General features: G+C 41.6%; 1 protein-coding gene across 1 annotated transcript in view; it reads left to right on the forward strand.

The window, feature by feature from the left end:
• The window catches only part of LOC119908149 (glutamate receptor ionotropic, kainate 5-like), a 99,109-nt gene that overhangs the window by 24,260 nt on the left and 58,315 nt on the right, over positions 1 to 16,534 (forward strand). The window contains exons 4-7 of the mRNA XM_038725904.1: positions 3,990 to 4,155; positions 8,428 to 8,606; positions 11,490 to 11,543; positions 16,138 to 16,299. Of these exons, the coding sequence (XP_038581832.1) occupies positions 3,990 to 4,155; positions 8,428 to 8,606; positions 11,490 to 11,543; positions 16,138 to 16,299 (561 nt within the window). The remainder of the gene's footprint in view (positions 1 to 3,989; positions 4,156 to 8,427; positions 8,607 to 11,489; positions 11,544 to 16,137; positions 16,300 to 16,534) is intronic.

Consider the following 16,534-nt stretch of genomic DNA (forward strand, 5'->3'; position numbering starts at 1 on the left):
GTCTGTACCCCTATAGTTCCTGGGCCATCAGAAGGCAAAACCTCAGTGTAGGGACATTTGGAGGCCAGGAACTCCCAACTCGTCACATGTGGACGCTTGGTCAAGATCCTTTGGTTTGGGTTAAAATAACTGCGTACATCAGTTAACACATAAGTTAACTAACATAACTTGAAACTGTAATAAAAATATTTAATGTTTATAATGTTGACTTTTTGTTTCACACAGGACACGAACCCCAGTCTCCTGGTTCAAAGTCGGGACTCTGGCCCTCCATCCACCCCAACCACCTCCTTTTTATTTTATTTTATTTTATTTTTTTTTTACTCTTTATTGAACATGTTAAAAGACAACAACAAAAACTGAATAAAAATAAACAATCAACAAAAAAAGATCATCTGCAGATGGTCCAAATAACAGTCATGTTCAAAGGGGGTAGGAAGAAGTTAGAATAACTTTTCTTGTCCTATCACCACTTCACTGATATGTTTTAGTTACCTAAACTTAACTAAATAAAGATCAAAAAAGAAAATCACTGTTCCAGCTCATATCCATCAAGGATTCATTTTTTCAATATAAGTTTCAATTGCAATAAGTTTTTACATAATTTTAAATCATTATTGCTGTTGTTCCACAGGATAACACCCTGGGTTGTTACACAGTGGAACTTAGTATTTGTTCGAATTAGCGGTCTACTAAACTTTGATATTCCTCTGAAATTGTACGTGTTTTCGTTTTTTGTGTGCTCTAAAAACTATTTGAATAGTTTTGTAGTCAGTCAGATCTTTCAACTTTAATATTTTGAATTTAATAAACAATGGGTTTGTTGATTCTCTATATGTAGTTTCATATATGATTCGAATGGCTCTTTTTTGTTAGATGAAGATTGGATATGTATTTGTTAGTATGTATTGTAAGTGTTCCCCCATACTTCCACACAATAAGTCATGTATGGGAGTATGAAGGAGCAGTACAGCATATTTAGAGAAGCCTGATTCAACAGGTCTTTGGTTTTATTTAATATTGCCAATGACTTGGATATTTTGGTTTTAATATACTTTATGTGAGGTTTCCAGCTTAATTTGTTATCAATAACTACCGCGAGGAATTTTATTTCAGATACTCGCTCTAGTTCTATACCATTTATCATTAGTTTCTTATCTGTGTCAGTTGATCGGTTTCCAAATATTATAAATTTTGTTTTACTCAAATTCAGTGTTAATTTATTTTCATCACACAAATCTTCATCCTACTCACTTCCTTTTCCATGGTATCCAGTAGCTTCTCCAAATTTTCACCACAACATAGTAGGTTTGTGTCATCAGCAAAAAGAATGGTTTCCACAGTTTGCAATACTTCACATATATTATTTATATAGAGGTTAAATAATAATGGCCCCAACACTGAACCCTGTGGCACCCCACATGTAACCTGCAGCAGTTTTGATTTATTGTTTTGTATGTCAACATACTGTTTTCTGTTCTCCAGATAACTGGAGAACCATGTCAGTGCAATTCCTCTAATATCATATTTTTGTAGTTTTTTTTAATCAATAATTTGTGATCTACAGTGTCAAAAGCTTTTTTGAGATCTAGAAATATCCCCACTGCATATTGTTTCCTGTCTATTGTGTCTGTAACTTTTTCTATAAATTCTATCATTGCAAGATAGAACACAAGTAAAGCCACTCAGTCTTTGCTGTTAAATATCATATACCTACCTTTACCGTCAAAAACTGACGCTACAGGGCTTCCCCCACTGCGTTGAACTATGACGCTATAGGGATCCCCAGTGCGTTACAAACTGATGCCGATGGGTTTTGACCATGCCTCCATATGTAACGAGTCGGGGAGGGAGAACGTGTTGCATAAACACCTCTGTGCATGCTCCTAGCTGGCACCCATCTGTGGAGGTCCAAGCCACGGTGTCTCACAAGGCTTTACAGTGCAGCCTCGCCCACTTCAAGACCACTGTAACCTTTTGCTTCTTGCAACAAGATGAGATGTATTTTTCCGTGGTTTTATTCATCTTCATCAACTGTGGTAACTTCATTTGTGCTGCTATTCCAGGCTTTTACCGCAGCTTCTTTCACTTCTTGTTTGTTTCGGGGCGTTTCTCTCTTCAGTCTCCTCTTAAGGAGGTGAAATGCAGCTCTATTGGGTTAAGGTCAGCTGATTGACTTGGCCAGTCTGAAACCACTTTTTTCCCCTGATGAAGTCCTTTGTTTTGTTGGCAGTGTGCTTTGGCTCATTGTCCTGCTGCATGAGAAACTTCCTCCCCATTAGTTTCAATGCATTTCTCTGTAAACTGGCAGACAAAATGTTTCTGTCCACTTCTGAATTCATTCTACTGCGACCATCATCAGTTCCATCACCAATAAATATTAATGAGCCTGTTCCAGAAGCAGCCATGCAGCCCAAGCCATGACATCACCTCCACCATGCTTCACAGATGAGCTTGGATGCTTCGGATCATCAGCACTTCCTTTCTTTCTCCACACTTTGGCCTTTCCAACACTTTGCTAGAGATTAATCTTGGTCTCATCAGTCCATCAGATTGTGTTGCAGAACTTTTGCGGCTCATCTCTGTACTTCTTTGTAAATTTCAATCTGTCCTTCCGATTCTTCCTGCTGATGAGTGGTTTGCATCTTGTGGTGTGGCCTCTATGTTTCTGCTCTCTGAGTCTTCTTCCAGCAGTGGACTGTGATACCTTCACCCTGCACTGTGGAGGTCGTTGCTGATGTCACTTCCTGATGTCACTTCCTGATGTTTTGGGGGTTATCATCAACTACTGTAGTTTTCCTTGGCCGACCTGTTGGACGTCTGTTGCTCAGTACACCAGTTGTTTCTTTCTTTTTCAGGACGTTCCAAATTGATGTGCTTGTTATGTCCAATGTTTGTCCAACGGCTCTGGTCGATTTTCCGTCTTTTCTCAGCTTGACAGTGGCTTGCTTTTCTCCCACAGACAGCTCTCTGGCCTTCATGTCGGTTTATCCTCTTTAACAGGAAATGCAGTCTTTATAGGTTTGAAGGATGAAAACTTAGACTAATCATGCAGAGCTATTTAATGTTTGGACAATCACCCTAAAAGGCAACACCTGGGCAACAAGAAACATCTGTCAGTCACATGTTCCAATAGTTTTGCTCACTTGACAAATGGGTGGGTTCAAACAAAGGGTGGTTTGTCCTGAGTTGTTTAACACATCTAGACATGAATACCAGGAAATGAGAGCTGAAATTCTGAACTTTTGTCTCAGACTCATCTTTTGATACCCAAATGTCTTCAGTGAACAACAAAAACAAAGGAATTTGCCTCACCGTTCCAATACTTTTGGAGGGGACTGTGTATTGTGATAACTATCGATACCAAATGATATGAAATGTTTTTATAAACCCTTTTCACCTTGCTGCATTTATATTTTCCTTCTTTCTTTCTTTATCTTTTCTCATAAATCCTTTGATATTAATGTTTCGGCTGAGTGGAGGTGAACGCAAACTCTCTCTGTGATTCCCAATATCGCTGATGATCGAGGCTTTGCTTCATCTTCAGATTTTCTTTTTGAAACCGAACCAAGACTTGATTATCAGCGAGGGTCAGAGTCTGATTAAAGCTTTCATTTCTGTTATCTGAACTCCCAGTAAAGCCTGTAAGGTTTGATGAATTAGAAAAAAATGCATTCCCTTTACTGAATGTCATCACCTCTCTTTCTTTTTTTCAATCTTTTTTTCTTGACTTTCGCTGTCCTTTCTTTTCATTTTATTTCCTTTTGATTTCTGCTCCTTTCTTTCCCTTTTTTCTCCCATTTCCCTTTCCTTTCACTACTCCTGATTTTTTTTCTCTTCTCAATCATTTTTCGTCCCTCTCCATATTTTCTTAGATCTCCAGCATAAAGGTTGGCCCGAAGAAAACCCCTAAGCTGACATTTCCTTTTCCTTCCTGTCTTTTTCTTTCCTTTCTAATCATTCTTCTTACTCCTCCCTCCTTCCCTCAGATCCCTCATGTGAAGATCGGTCCGGAGGAAACCCCGAAGCTGCCGTATCTACGCTTTGCCTCTGTGACGCTTTACCCAAGCAACGAGGACCTGAGCCTGGCCATCGGATCCATCCTGCGCTCCTTTGGCTACCCGACGGCCAGCCTCGTCTGTGCTAAAGCAGAGTGTGAGTCCGTCTGTGTAGTGTGTTTTTATGTTTGATGGTTAAGCTAGGTTTATGCCTTGCGTTGAGCAAAGTAACTAGGCGCCCTAGGTCCGTCTCTACGAACCTCTCTACGACGCTTCCTTGAGAGACCACAGGGAAAGCAAAATGACTCAATTTGTGAAGAGAAATCACCACCTCACCGGCAAAAGAAGAGTCATTTTATTTTCTTTTTTATAAAGCCATGTTGGATAATGACATTGTTGTTGTACACCCCCTGGGGTTTTGGAGAATACTGCAACGAACAATGTGTAGAGCATAAACCATCACATTCTCACCCCCGACTCGTCACATATTGACGCTTGGTCAAGGCCCTTTGGCGTTACTTTTTAACGTCCTGGGCCTTTAGCATCATTTTTAGATGTTTAAGGCTCTGCAGTCAAGTTAACCACAACAAATATTCCACATCCAGTAAAAGTAGACACAATGAATATGCGTCCGGTTAGACTTTCAAAATAAAACGCTAGCGTTTAGAAACATCACCATTTTGAAACGGCACGTTATTAAAGTCGTGAAACGTTGCAATTTGGTTATGTTTAGGCACAAAAAGTACTTGGTTATGGTTAGGAAAAGATCGTGGTTTGGGTTGAAATAACTACATAGGTCAGTTAACACGTAAGTTAACTAACGTCAATTGCATAACTTGTGCGACGTACGTAACTCGACTTTGACTTTTTGTTTCACACGAACCCCGAACTCCTGGTTCAAAGTCGAGGTTCTGGCCCTCCATCCACCTCCTTACTCAGTCTTTGCTGTTAAATATCATATACCTGCCTTTACTGTCAGAAACTGACACTACAGGGCTTCCCCCACTGTGTTGAACTATGACGCTATAGGGATCCCCAGTGCGTTACAAACTGATGCAGATGGGTTTTGACCATGCCTCCATATGTGACGAGTCGGGGAGGGAGAACGTGTTGCATAAACACCTCTGTGCATGCTCCTAGCTGGCACCCATCTGTGGAGGTCCAAGCCACGGTGTCTCACAAGGCTTTACAGTGCAGCCTCGCCCACTTCAAGACCACTGTAACCTTTTGCTTCTTGCAACAAGATGAGATGTATTTTTCCGTGGTTTTATTCATCTTTCTCGGGAGCTTTTTTCAACTGTGGTAACTTCATGACCTGAACTGATGCTCCTGGTTCATCACTCATGTTGATCTGCTTGCCTCTGGATGTTCAATCGCTCAGTGTTGCTCTGCTGGTATTAAATACTTTAAGAAGTGCTGAGAGGCTTGGTGCTGTACCAGTTGGGTTTTTAGAAGTTTTTCAGATGATGCAGTGTTCGCTAAGATTTTGTTATTTTAGCCAGGAGTTATAATCATTATTTGAAGCCAGGTGACGTCAAATATCTTGAAAATTAAATTAATAGCTTTCTTCCTCAAAAAGAACCACAGGGTGACCTTTTATGTGATATTTTGATCAGCTGGATTTTGGAAAGGGTGGATTCCTGTAAAGTAAAGTAAAGACAAAAGCTTGATGAAGATGTCTGTAAGATCAGAACATTGCTGTGTTACTATGAGCAGTGTTTGCATGATTTCTGCTTTCAGTCCCAGTTTTTAATCCAGCACCTGTAAACCTGTTTTGGATGTGTTCACTCTCTCTTCTGCTTGTCTTTTTGGTGTATTGCTATTTAAACATTTCCTCATGTATCTACACACAACCTTGGTGCAAATGAACAAGTTCACCAAAGTTGAATTCATTCACTAATCGGGGCTGTGAAAGCTTGCAGACCTTTCCCTTTTACTATTCTCTTTCCTTTGCTCTGTCTTTTGCATCCTCCTCCTCCTGCTCTTTTTCTTTCCCCCTCCACTTTTGCTTCATCCATCTCTGTCCTGTTTTTCCACCCGACTGGGCTGCCCCGGTTTACTGTTTTAATACTCCTCTGCTCTTGCTGCAGACTCTTTAGCAGTATCCTTGTCCTGTTAACGGTGGTGTTTAACAAGCCTGTACTGTTGTGGAGAATGATGCTGTTGGCCAGTTAAATCCAGCGTCGTCGCAGTGCGCGCTTTATGGCGGCGATTAGACGAGACACGCCTGCAGCTACTGTCATTCACGGACGGGGAGACGAGATGGAGGCCAACCGGAGCTGAATGTTAAAACTGAGAAGATGCAAGTGCAGCAGCCTTTTCTAAAAGTTACTGCGGAAATATTTTAATTAAGAAACTTTTTAAATCTATATTTGAACTATTCTATAATCCCCCTCCAGATGTATTTTATATTTTTATATAATATTTATGCCATAAACTAAATAAACAGTAATACATTCCTGTGGCTCTGAGGGATCTGATCAGCAGTGCTTTTTATTTTTTTCCTTTAACCTTTATTTATTCAGGGGAGCTTCGCTGAGCGGAAGCCTCTCTTTTGCAGGAAGCAATCACATTCACATTGTTACATGTTCACACCTGAGAGCTGCCCAGTACAACCGCAGCCTGGTCTACTGGCCACTAAGCAGCTCCACCGGAGCTGTTGGGGTTATGGGCCTTGCTCAAGGGCACCTCAGTGGTGGTAAATGAGGGAGGTCAGGCACTGTTTGGTTTACTTTCCACACCCAGATTTTATCCTCCCGGTCTGAGAAGCTCGCTTCTCTAACCTTTGGGCCAAAACTGTAAGCGGTGCTTACAAAAATAGGAAATTCAAACATCACACACAGGTAGTTGTGAAAATAAAATAAATTGTTGACATGTTTTTGGTATTTCTGTCAATGACTAACCATTGAGCAATATTAAAGTATATTATTAATAATTTATCGATTTTGTAAATTATTGTATTATTCATTAAGTTACATTATTATCACCCAGATTTACTTTTACTGTTAGACCAAATTCTCTAGTGGCCTTATGATGTAGAAAAGGTGATGAAGTATAAAGAGCAAGGAGGTGGAAGGGGTGGATCAAACCCAGGACCTTCACATAGTTAAATAACGTTACCGAGGTGACTTTGGTCCCTTACCTAGGTGAGTTAAGTCAGGTGACTTACATAATGTGTGTATATTAACCCAAAGCGCAATCTTTTCGTAAACCTAACCATGTGATTTTATTGCCTAAATCTAACCAATCTTCAACATTAACCATGTGTTTAACGTCACATGACTTAATAACGTGCTTAAGGTCCGTCGCGCCGGTCGCTGGATTGGTACTTTCTAAAAGTCAAATATGTCGTTTTGGGACAACTGAGCTTTGTATGCATGGCTGGAGTAACCTGTTTGGTGGCCCCGGTTCCCATCAAGCACATTACACACAGCACAGAATAGACGACGAGAGATACTCCCTGGCCTGGGTTTTCTGTATGTCTGTACTTAGTTTGTGGTAATTTGATGAAACACAACTTTATTTAGGAAAATGCACTGTGACCTCAAAATGATGCAGGGTGTAGTTGATATTACTTTAATGGTCCAAATTCCATTAGCAAGAAATCAAATGACCAAAAACCATCTGACAAGCAGCAAACCTGGAGCTTTTGGGACCCATGGAGGTCTGGGAACAGTTGTCTGGTTAATTCAGGCTTGATGTATCGACCGTGTGTGTCTGTTTGCATCACAGCCAAACAAACAGAAGGGTGAGAGAATCTATAAACTCACTGTTGACTAAAGACGACAGTCAACAATGTTAGACATTGTCTCTGTGCATGTACCAGCGTTCTCCTTCTGCGCCGTGTGCCTGCATGCATTGTTTCCTTTGAGATCCTTGTGTGGGGGCACACAGTTTGAATCCCATGTGGGGAAGGCAGACTCTGCCAGTAAAAGTGACAGCTAATAGAGAATAACAGAACGAAAACTGAACGGCTATTGTAGAAGAAATGCTGGTCGTAAATAGTTTTTAAAAATTGTGTTTGATATAATGAGGATTTCAAGGATTATATTTGAGTAAGCCTCAGTATCCTGAGAAACGTGTTACTCTCTAATAATCAGCTGTGTCGGAGAATCCAGACGTTGTTTTTTATGGACGTGTGCAAATGGAAAATTAATGGCCTTTCAGCATAATCACCTTCATTCCCGTCTCTGTTTACTGCAGCTGCTCAAACCTGGAGGTTTTTCACAGCAGAGACAGTTATTTGTCTCTAAAGACTCTGAGTACCATCAATTTCAGGAACCTTATTTTTTTCCAAGTCAAAGCAATTATTTTACAAGTAAACAAGCTAAACACTGAGGCGAGACTCATTTATGGAGTTTTAGCCCAGTTTTTACCAGAAGTCCATGTTTGGGAAAGGCTGATATATATTTGCTGATTCCTGACTCAGGCCTGCTGCGATTGGAGGAGCTGGTCCACCGCTTCCTCATCTCCAGAGAGACGCTGTCGGTGCGCATGCTGGACGACAGTCTGGACCCCACCCCTCTGCTGAAGGAGATCCGTGACGACAAAGTGGCCACAATCATCATCGACGCAAACGCCACCATCTCCTACCACATCCTCAGGAAGGTCAGGATGTCCGAGATTTGCTAGCAAACTGAAGAAACTGTTGATGCCGTTTTGTAAATAGCTATTGGTCTTATTTTTTCCAAGCGTGCATTATTTTATTTTTGTGTCAGTATTAAAAGTATTCTTCTGATAGTTTTGTTTCTTAGTAGTACAAATTGGAACTGCTACCAGCCGATGCAGCATGACTTTACACGGTGTAATGTAATGCAACAACTAGAGCCGACTGATTTTTAAGACCGATAGTGATTTTGATATTTGAGGATTTTAAAATCAAACTATGCAACAAAGGTAAAGGAGTAAAGGATCCAACTCTCTGATCCTCATAAATCAGCTGTTATAAATACCGATTTATCTGCAATTAGCTTATATCGGCCAATAATATCAGTCGGGCTCTAGTAACAACTGTAATATTAGGAAAATATGGGTTCAGGTGAAGCTGGGAGCCAACTGACTTCATGGCAACATTACGTGTCCTGTTTACACAAAGCATAAAGGAAACTGTATCACCAACACACAGAAAAAGAAAAAATAGGAATGACAAATCCCTAGATATTGTTTTTTTCCCATTTTAGACTTTCGTAAAAATACACCACTAACGCTCAGAATGTCCCATTCACTTGTTTTTTTTACATACCTGAGTTTATTCTGATGTTCCATTCATATTGGGTACCGAGTAAAGCGTATTATGGTGCCTCACTTAAAAATAGCGCCTCCGAGTCAGTAGAAATAAACACACCTTTATCAAATAGAAGGCACTCTGAGCAGTCCCGCTCCTCTGTTTCTTGTGTTTGTCTGCTTCTTCCTCTGTGGTGTATTCAGAGTAGAACAGGACCTGGTCTTCTGCCAAACTCACAGACTTTACAGCCGCAAACTTAATCTACCAGCTTTTGGCAGGTTGTAATTTCACTCTGTGCCCAGTAACCTTGGGCATATGAGAAGTTTTGAATAGGAAATAAAACGGATCAGTAACGCTGTCATGTTTGTCTTTTTTCCTGTAAAGCTCAGCTGCTGAAGGCAGAATCCAGCAGAGATAAGCTCAGGGTGTGTGGGAGGTTAATGGATTAATAACAGCGTCGGGCTGAAGCTTTTCACTGTGAGGTTTCCAGTTCAAATCCCGGCCTTGCTTTGAACATTTATACTGGTAAAGGTGTTGTGTTGTCGGCAGTCTGAAGCAGAGAATTTGTCTCGAGTGTCTGTGCTGTGAAATAGGACAGCGAAGTATCCTGACATGTTGTGATGTGCGTGATGCACCTCAGGGTTTTCTGGGTGTTATTGTGGAGGTGCCCCGTAAAGAGCACCTTTATGAACATCAGAAGAATTATGACATTTTTATGAAATATAATATTAGGCTAATTAAGCTTCAGGGAAAATGAGCTGCGCTTCCCCACACAGCAAAAGCCTCGTATTTAATGAATGAGGCGAGTGCTTAAACTGTCATCTCGTAACTACAGTGATAACGAGATGTATCAGGATCTGTCAGATTCAGCTGTGATTGATCGATCACAACAAACCTTCACTTTCCAGTAATTAATCAGAGCCGCATGTTGCTATGTCGGGAAAACAAAGAAAACATCCATTTTTGCAAGTTGGGAAAAGTCAAGACAAACAGCTCAATCAGTCACAGTGGGGAAGAATTAACCGCCTGACTGCAGCTCAGACACCAGGCTGAAGTTAGACAGATCATCAACAGGTGGACCTTTTACCCAGTGGAGTTTGCATCAAGCACCAAGAACCTTGTGTGTTTGGGTGAATTATGAATAGATGAAAGTAGTCTAGCCACAAAACTGTGTTTGTCAGTCGATCCACCACAACCTTCCCGTTGCAAAGCATGTTGTATTGTTAGCCTGGAGGCTGCTGTTTGCTTTGTGTCCCCACCATGAACATGATAGTTCTTCTTTTAATCAAGAAGATGAAGGTTCCCTTAACCCAAACCATGATCATCTATATGAGCCCACATGCCAGTGACACCATCATTGCACAACAACGCGTACTAGCTTTACCTTAAAGTGATGAACCCAATGTTTTAACCTAAACACTAAACCTAACCAAACCTTACGCTGATCAGGCTTTGAAAGACCGACAAATGACGTCGTCCGCCTGAAAGGAGGATCAAATCAGAAAGACTTCTGTGTGTTGTTCCAGAGGGCAGGGACAGACTACTTATTTTTTCTTTTAATTTGGAGGTTTGAAAAATACAGTAATTCATCGTGAAGGAAAAAAGTGAGATCTAAGAACTGATGAAAAAGACAAACTGACTATATGACAACAGTCCAGACTCGCATTCACCTCCTGCACATTGTTCTGTGGGGATCCTTGTGAGCAAGCATGTCAAAAAGCATCCTGGCTTGGTACCAAAGGTCTGGTGGAGATGTGACAGCTCCGGCGAGGAGCACTGTGCTGTTTTCAGTCAGCACTAAGTTCTGGATTTGCAGTTGAAAAGATGCTTAGACAACGATTATAATTCAGACGTCTACAGAACGACAAATTTAAGATTAAAGACGTCTAGACATTTTTTTCACCTGCAAGTTGCTTCTCCAGCTATTATTCTCCTTCTTATTATTGCCTCCCCAAACTTTTCTGAACAGCTTTTCATCACTGACAGATCCTGTAGTTGTATTCTGAGACATAATCACTGTTTCAAAGTTGTTTCATGTTATTAAAGAAGCAGGAACGCGCCGACACAGACTGTCAGGGTGAAACATAATTGCCTCCAATTTGAGACAAACTGCAGCGTTCATTGGGGAAATATAGAGCAGATGGTTCCTTTTTTAAATAAGCTGTGACTCGCGTTTCTTCGGAGAAAGTTTGAGGATGTTCTTGTTTCACAGCACTGACACGAGCTTCTTCTTGTTCTTCTTCTCATCCTCCTCTGGTGACCTGCAGGCGAACGAGTTGGGGATGACGTCGGCCTTCTACAAGTACATCCTCACCACCATGGTAAGGGCTGCACGACCACAAATATTACTTTTAATATTCCTTTTTTGTTTCTTCTGTTGTCCTCCTCTCTCATCTCCTACTTTAATACTGTCTTAAAGTCATTTTCCTTTCCTTCCCTAATCTCTGTCATACCCTAATCTATCCTCTTGTCCTTTCCTCTTTCCATTTATCCTCTTATCTTTCCCTAAATCATCTTGTCTTTTAGCAACTTTTTCTGTTGTGTCGTCAACTCTTTCATCCTACCGACCACTATAAAGTAGTTTTTTACTTTTAAGCTTTGTGGGGCACATCCTAAAACTAAAGGTGTCCAGAGGTAGAGGTTTCACTCCTTTCTTCTGCTCTCTGCCCTCACCCACTGCCTGCATATACAGTATCTCCTCTTTACCCATAACTCCTTACTCACTGCTCATCACAGATGCTGGCCCCGACACCGTTTGTCATCATTATAATTTCACTATCCGGTGGCGTGCCCTTGTGTGAAGAGACTTTGCGTAGATAATAACTCGTCTCGATCTCCGCCTCGCAAACCAAGGGCGAATCTGCCCCCCCCATCCAGCAGAACCCTGGATAGAAACCAAAAGTAAAATCATTTATTCCCCCACTTCACCCCTGCCACACACACTCGCACAGCTGCAGCGCTGTCTTTGACCTACCTTTAACTTTGTATTAAACACGCTCTGCTGACTGTGACAAGACGAACGGGGAGGACGACAGACGAATTCAGCGCCACTGTTTGACTGTGAGACGTCCGATTGGAGAAAAGATGGAAAAACAGGACAGGGAATAAGGTAGACGCTGCCAGACTCGGCGGTTATCTAAATTAAACAAGGTAATCCCAAAAGCCAATCTTATTGCATTTAAACCTCTTAAGAAAATCTTGATCAGGAGTAGTGCAGCTCCAGACGAATCACACCTCTTAAAGTTGCACTGATCAATGTTTTTACACGAAGGATGGAGGATGTGTAATGAGAATTGTCACCAACGCTGAAGTTTTGTTTTGTCTGGTTCAGTCTCAGTGCGCTCATCAACTGCAGCCTGATGAGAGCACTGAGACTGAAGCAGACAGAAAATGAGCCCAAAGTATGGCTTCCATGTACCATAAACTGTGTATAATGAGGGTCAAACCAAACATTAGATTAAGTTAATTACATTTCAGCTAATTGACTGCAGGATCAGAAATTTCCTCCAGAGGAATGCCATCTGGACCTCCTCCTTTATTTATTTGCGTGATGTTTATTTGCGTGAAAATTTGTACTTAAGTAAAACTACAGTTTTAGCAGCAACATATACTTAAAGTGCTAAAAGGGAACGTACTCATTATGCAGAATAGTCCATTTCAGAATAATATTAATGGAAATATTTATGCATGAATGTGATACTAACTTTAATGATGCAGCTTCATAGTTCAACGCACTGGGGGAAGACCTGTAGTGTGACTTTTGAACGCTGAAGGTAGGTGTAGGATATATAACAAAACGGTCATAGTAAGGACATGTTTGGGATGTTTGGTGGGCCAGAAACCGGACTTTAAACCAGGAGACTGGCGTTCTTTTCCCAAGTCATCACTGAATGTTTCTATTTAAGTTACGCAGGTTGCGTAAGTTATGCAAGCAACGTTACTTAAGGTAAGTAAGTAAAGTGGTTCTTTTAACCCAAACCATGATCTTTTCCTAAACCTAACCAAATTGCGACGTTTCACAATGTTAACAAGTTCTTTTACTATGAAAGTGTAACCGGGCGTTGCATATTTATTATTACAAAATTGACCACGGAGCCCTAAATTTTGAAAAATGACACTAAAGAGTCCCAGGGCGTTAAAAAAATGCTGTTTTTCCAGTACCAGCTCAGCTCGACTCGGTTTGGCTGTGCTCCGTCAGCGATCCACAAACAGCTGTCTCTTGATTTAAAAGCCACAACGTTTGAACCTTCCTCAGAATGTAAAGACAGATAAGCGGTATGAAAAGCTTCCAGCTGTGTTTTCCTCTGCCGTTGTTGCTGCAGCGGTCTGTGTGACGGCGGGAGCAGAGGGCTCTGTGAGCGGGCGGCTGGCCGGCCTCACACGCTCCTCCCGCGGGTCACAGCATTATTCCCCCGCAGCCACTCACGGAGCTCCTCAACTCCGAAAATATTCAAGCACATTTTTGTTCCACCATCAAACTGTCAATTCAAAATCTACACAGCTGATTTCTCAAGTGGATTTAGTGATGAAATAACGTGTGAAAATTGTAAAATATCAAACTTTCTGTTGCTGGCCTCTGTCTGGTGCAGCAATGATGATAGAATAGTGAATATTCTCTCTGACCAATCAGCAGTCTGCTGTGTTTTCACGTCACATTTTAGTATCCCTCAGCTCGCTTGTACCTCGATGGAGGTGATGTGAGTCGAGCTGGTACCGTGCAGTGGAAAAGGGGCTTTAGTGACTAGTTGGGAGTGAGAACGTGTTGGTTATAGTGGATCTAAGTCAACAGCTTTATTTGGGAAAATACAAAATTTATTTTTCTGTTAAATTTTTGTTGTTAATCTGTAACTTGTAACTAAAGCTGTAAAATTAAATTTACAAGTGCAGTATTTCCCTGTGAAATGTGGTGGAGCAGGAGTATGAAGTGTAGTACCTCAAAATTGTAGTTTTACTTACAGTCCTTAAGCAAGTGTACTTTGTTAGTTTCCAGCAGTGTGTACAAAGTGTATAAAACTTTACTGAGTCATGAATAGAATACTATGAGCCAGGAGGCCAGAACTCGCTCTCTGTGGGTGAAGTAATCAGTGAGTCACAGGTACTGATCAATAACCTAATCAAACCCCTGCAGATATATGACGGTCATGTTCTCCTGAATAGGGTAGGAAAGAATCTAAATCTTACTTATTACTCTTTGAAACTCCCACAAATCTGAGACAGAGACACTGTCACATCCTTTCTTCAGAGAGCACTGAACTGACCTTGTACCGCCCTCATCGGCTACTGAAAACCTGCTTCTGTCTAAATGAACGTCCTGTCCAAACTGTGCTGCAGTCACAGCATCACTGGCGTCCTTCTGGGATACTGTCGCAGTGTTTCCTCCCTCAGCAGTGCTGGCCTGGTCGCTGGGACTCCTCCAGCCAACAGCTCTTTGTCACAGCTGGCAGGCCTACAGTCTGACAGCGTATTTGGCTGTAGCTGAAATTGATTTGGCAACTGGCAACCACACCGGCAACAACAGCAACAACAGCAGCAGCAGCTTCCCGACAGGTTGGGACATGGTTAAGTAAATAAGTGTCGACGAGATTCAGGGAAACAGAAATTAACCTTACACACAGGTTAACAGCTGGACAGAAAGGGCTCTGAATATGCTCTGGATGTTTGACTAAAGCTCAGTGACTCCACCACCTCACACCTCGACAGAAACAATTTCTGCAGACCAGAGAGTTTCTGTGCCAGAATATTTTAACCCCGCTAGAGACCAACACTTTGGTCCAGAGAAATATACACGACAAAGACAGTAGAAGCAGTCAAAAATGTCAAAACTCAACTCGATTTGAAGGCCAATGAGTAGGTGAGTGTTTAGCTTGAAGATGTCAGCAGTCTGAGCAGTTCTTATTTGAACAGGTAAAATATTCCAAAGATTAGGAGCAGCCACTGAAAAGGCTCAGCCACCTTTATTTTTTAACCCCGAGGAGCATCTGATTGGATGAACTCGGTGCTTTGACAGAAGTGTGAACAAGTAAAAGTTCTAATAAATAAAAAGGTGCCGATGCATTTTAAATCTCTAACATGGACAGGAAGCCAGTGGAGTGAGGCTAAAACGGCTAAAAATGTGCTCAAAAGTATAGTAAAGCAGTGAAACAGTAAAGAAAATGAATAGATACACAAATAAACTATATAATACAGCATTTCATCCAAAAGTTGATCGACAAGCACACCGATCATTAATTGGAGCCTCTAAATTGCAAATAGAAAGTAAAAGCAGATTTATGAGTGAGGTACATGGAGCTCATTTCATTGCAGTGATGTAAAATTAACAAGCGCAACTTCAGCTGGTGAACAGATACGAGGGGAAAGCAGCAGGTGAAGTGTTGGGTCAGTATCAGTATCTGAAGGTGGTAGCGACCCTGCCTGCATCCACTTCACAGCTGAAGCTAAATGTTTCAGTGTCAGCATCTGTTTCAGAGCAAACACAAACCCTCTGAGGGCCGAGCAGCAGTTTGATTCTGGTTTGTTTCAGCAGCAGAGCTCAGCGTGACACCGGCTCGCCTTCATGGACTATTTGAAGTTCTTTGAAATTCCCCGGCGTTTGATGTCCGTCTTTTTTTAAAACCCTTTTTTTTCTCTCTGTTAGCTTGCTTTGGATTTAAAAATTAAACTCGACGTTGTGCAGCCTGCAAAAGAAACCCCCAATCAAGCCCTCCGTTTGTTTCTATCCTCCTCATCCTGCTTTTCTTTCATCCTTCACAAGTCCGGGAGTTTCTCCCCGCTGTGATCTTAAATGGTTGTTGATTCAGCATCTCACCACTCTTACTTTTCTCCACATATTGTTAACATATATGATATAAGACAGAAAAAAGACTGAACTTATTTTCTTTGCTCTGTCTCGCTCTCTTTCTGTCTGTCGGACTCCAGGACTTTCCTCTGCTCCGGCTGGACGATGTGGTGGACGATCAGTCCAACATTGTGGGCTTCTCCATGCTGAACAGCAGTCACCCTTTCTACCTGGAGTTCATCCGGAGCCTCAACATGTCCTGGAGGGAAGGCTGCGATGTAAGCCCATACCCAGGGCCAGCGGTGAGAGACCTTTACACACTGGTCCACAGGGAGAGGCAAAAAGAAAGCAGAAAGACAAACCTGCCTGCACTAGAATTTCATCCCTGTGTCGTCACAGGGATGAAATGGAAGTGGCTGGACTACAAACCAGCTGTTTTCAGTTCAGAGCAGAGTTTTCTGTGGGAGATGGGAACTCTCTTTGGGCTTTTTCACTTTGCAAACCTGTTACATGCACAAAAAAGGTATAAACTCAATA

This window comes from Micropterus salmoides, unplaced genomic scaffold (assembly GCF_014851395.1).
Source record: "Micropterus salmoides isolate LMB-PRFRI ecotype aquatic unplaced genomic scaffold, ASM1485139v1 Ms_hic_scaffold_17, whole genome shotgun sequence".
Taxonomy (NCBI): domain Eukaryota; kingdom Metazoa; phylum Chordata; class Actinopteri; order Centrarchiformes; family Centrarchidae; genus Micropterus; species Micropterus salmoides.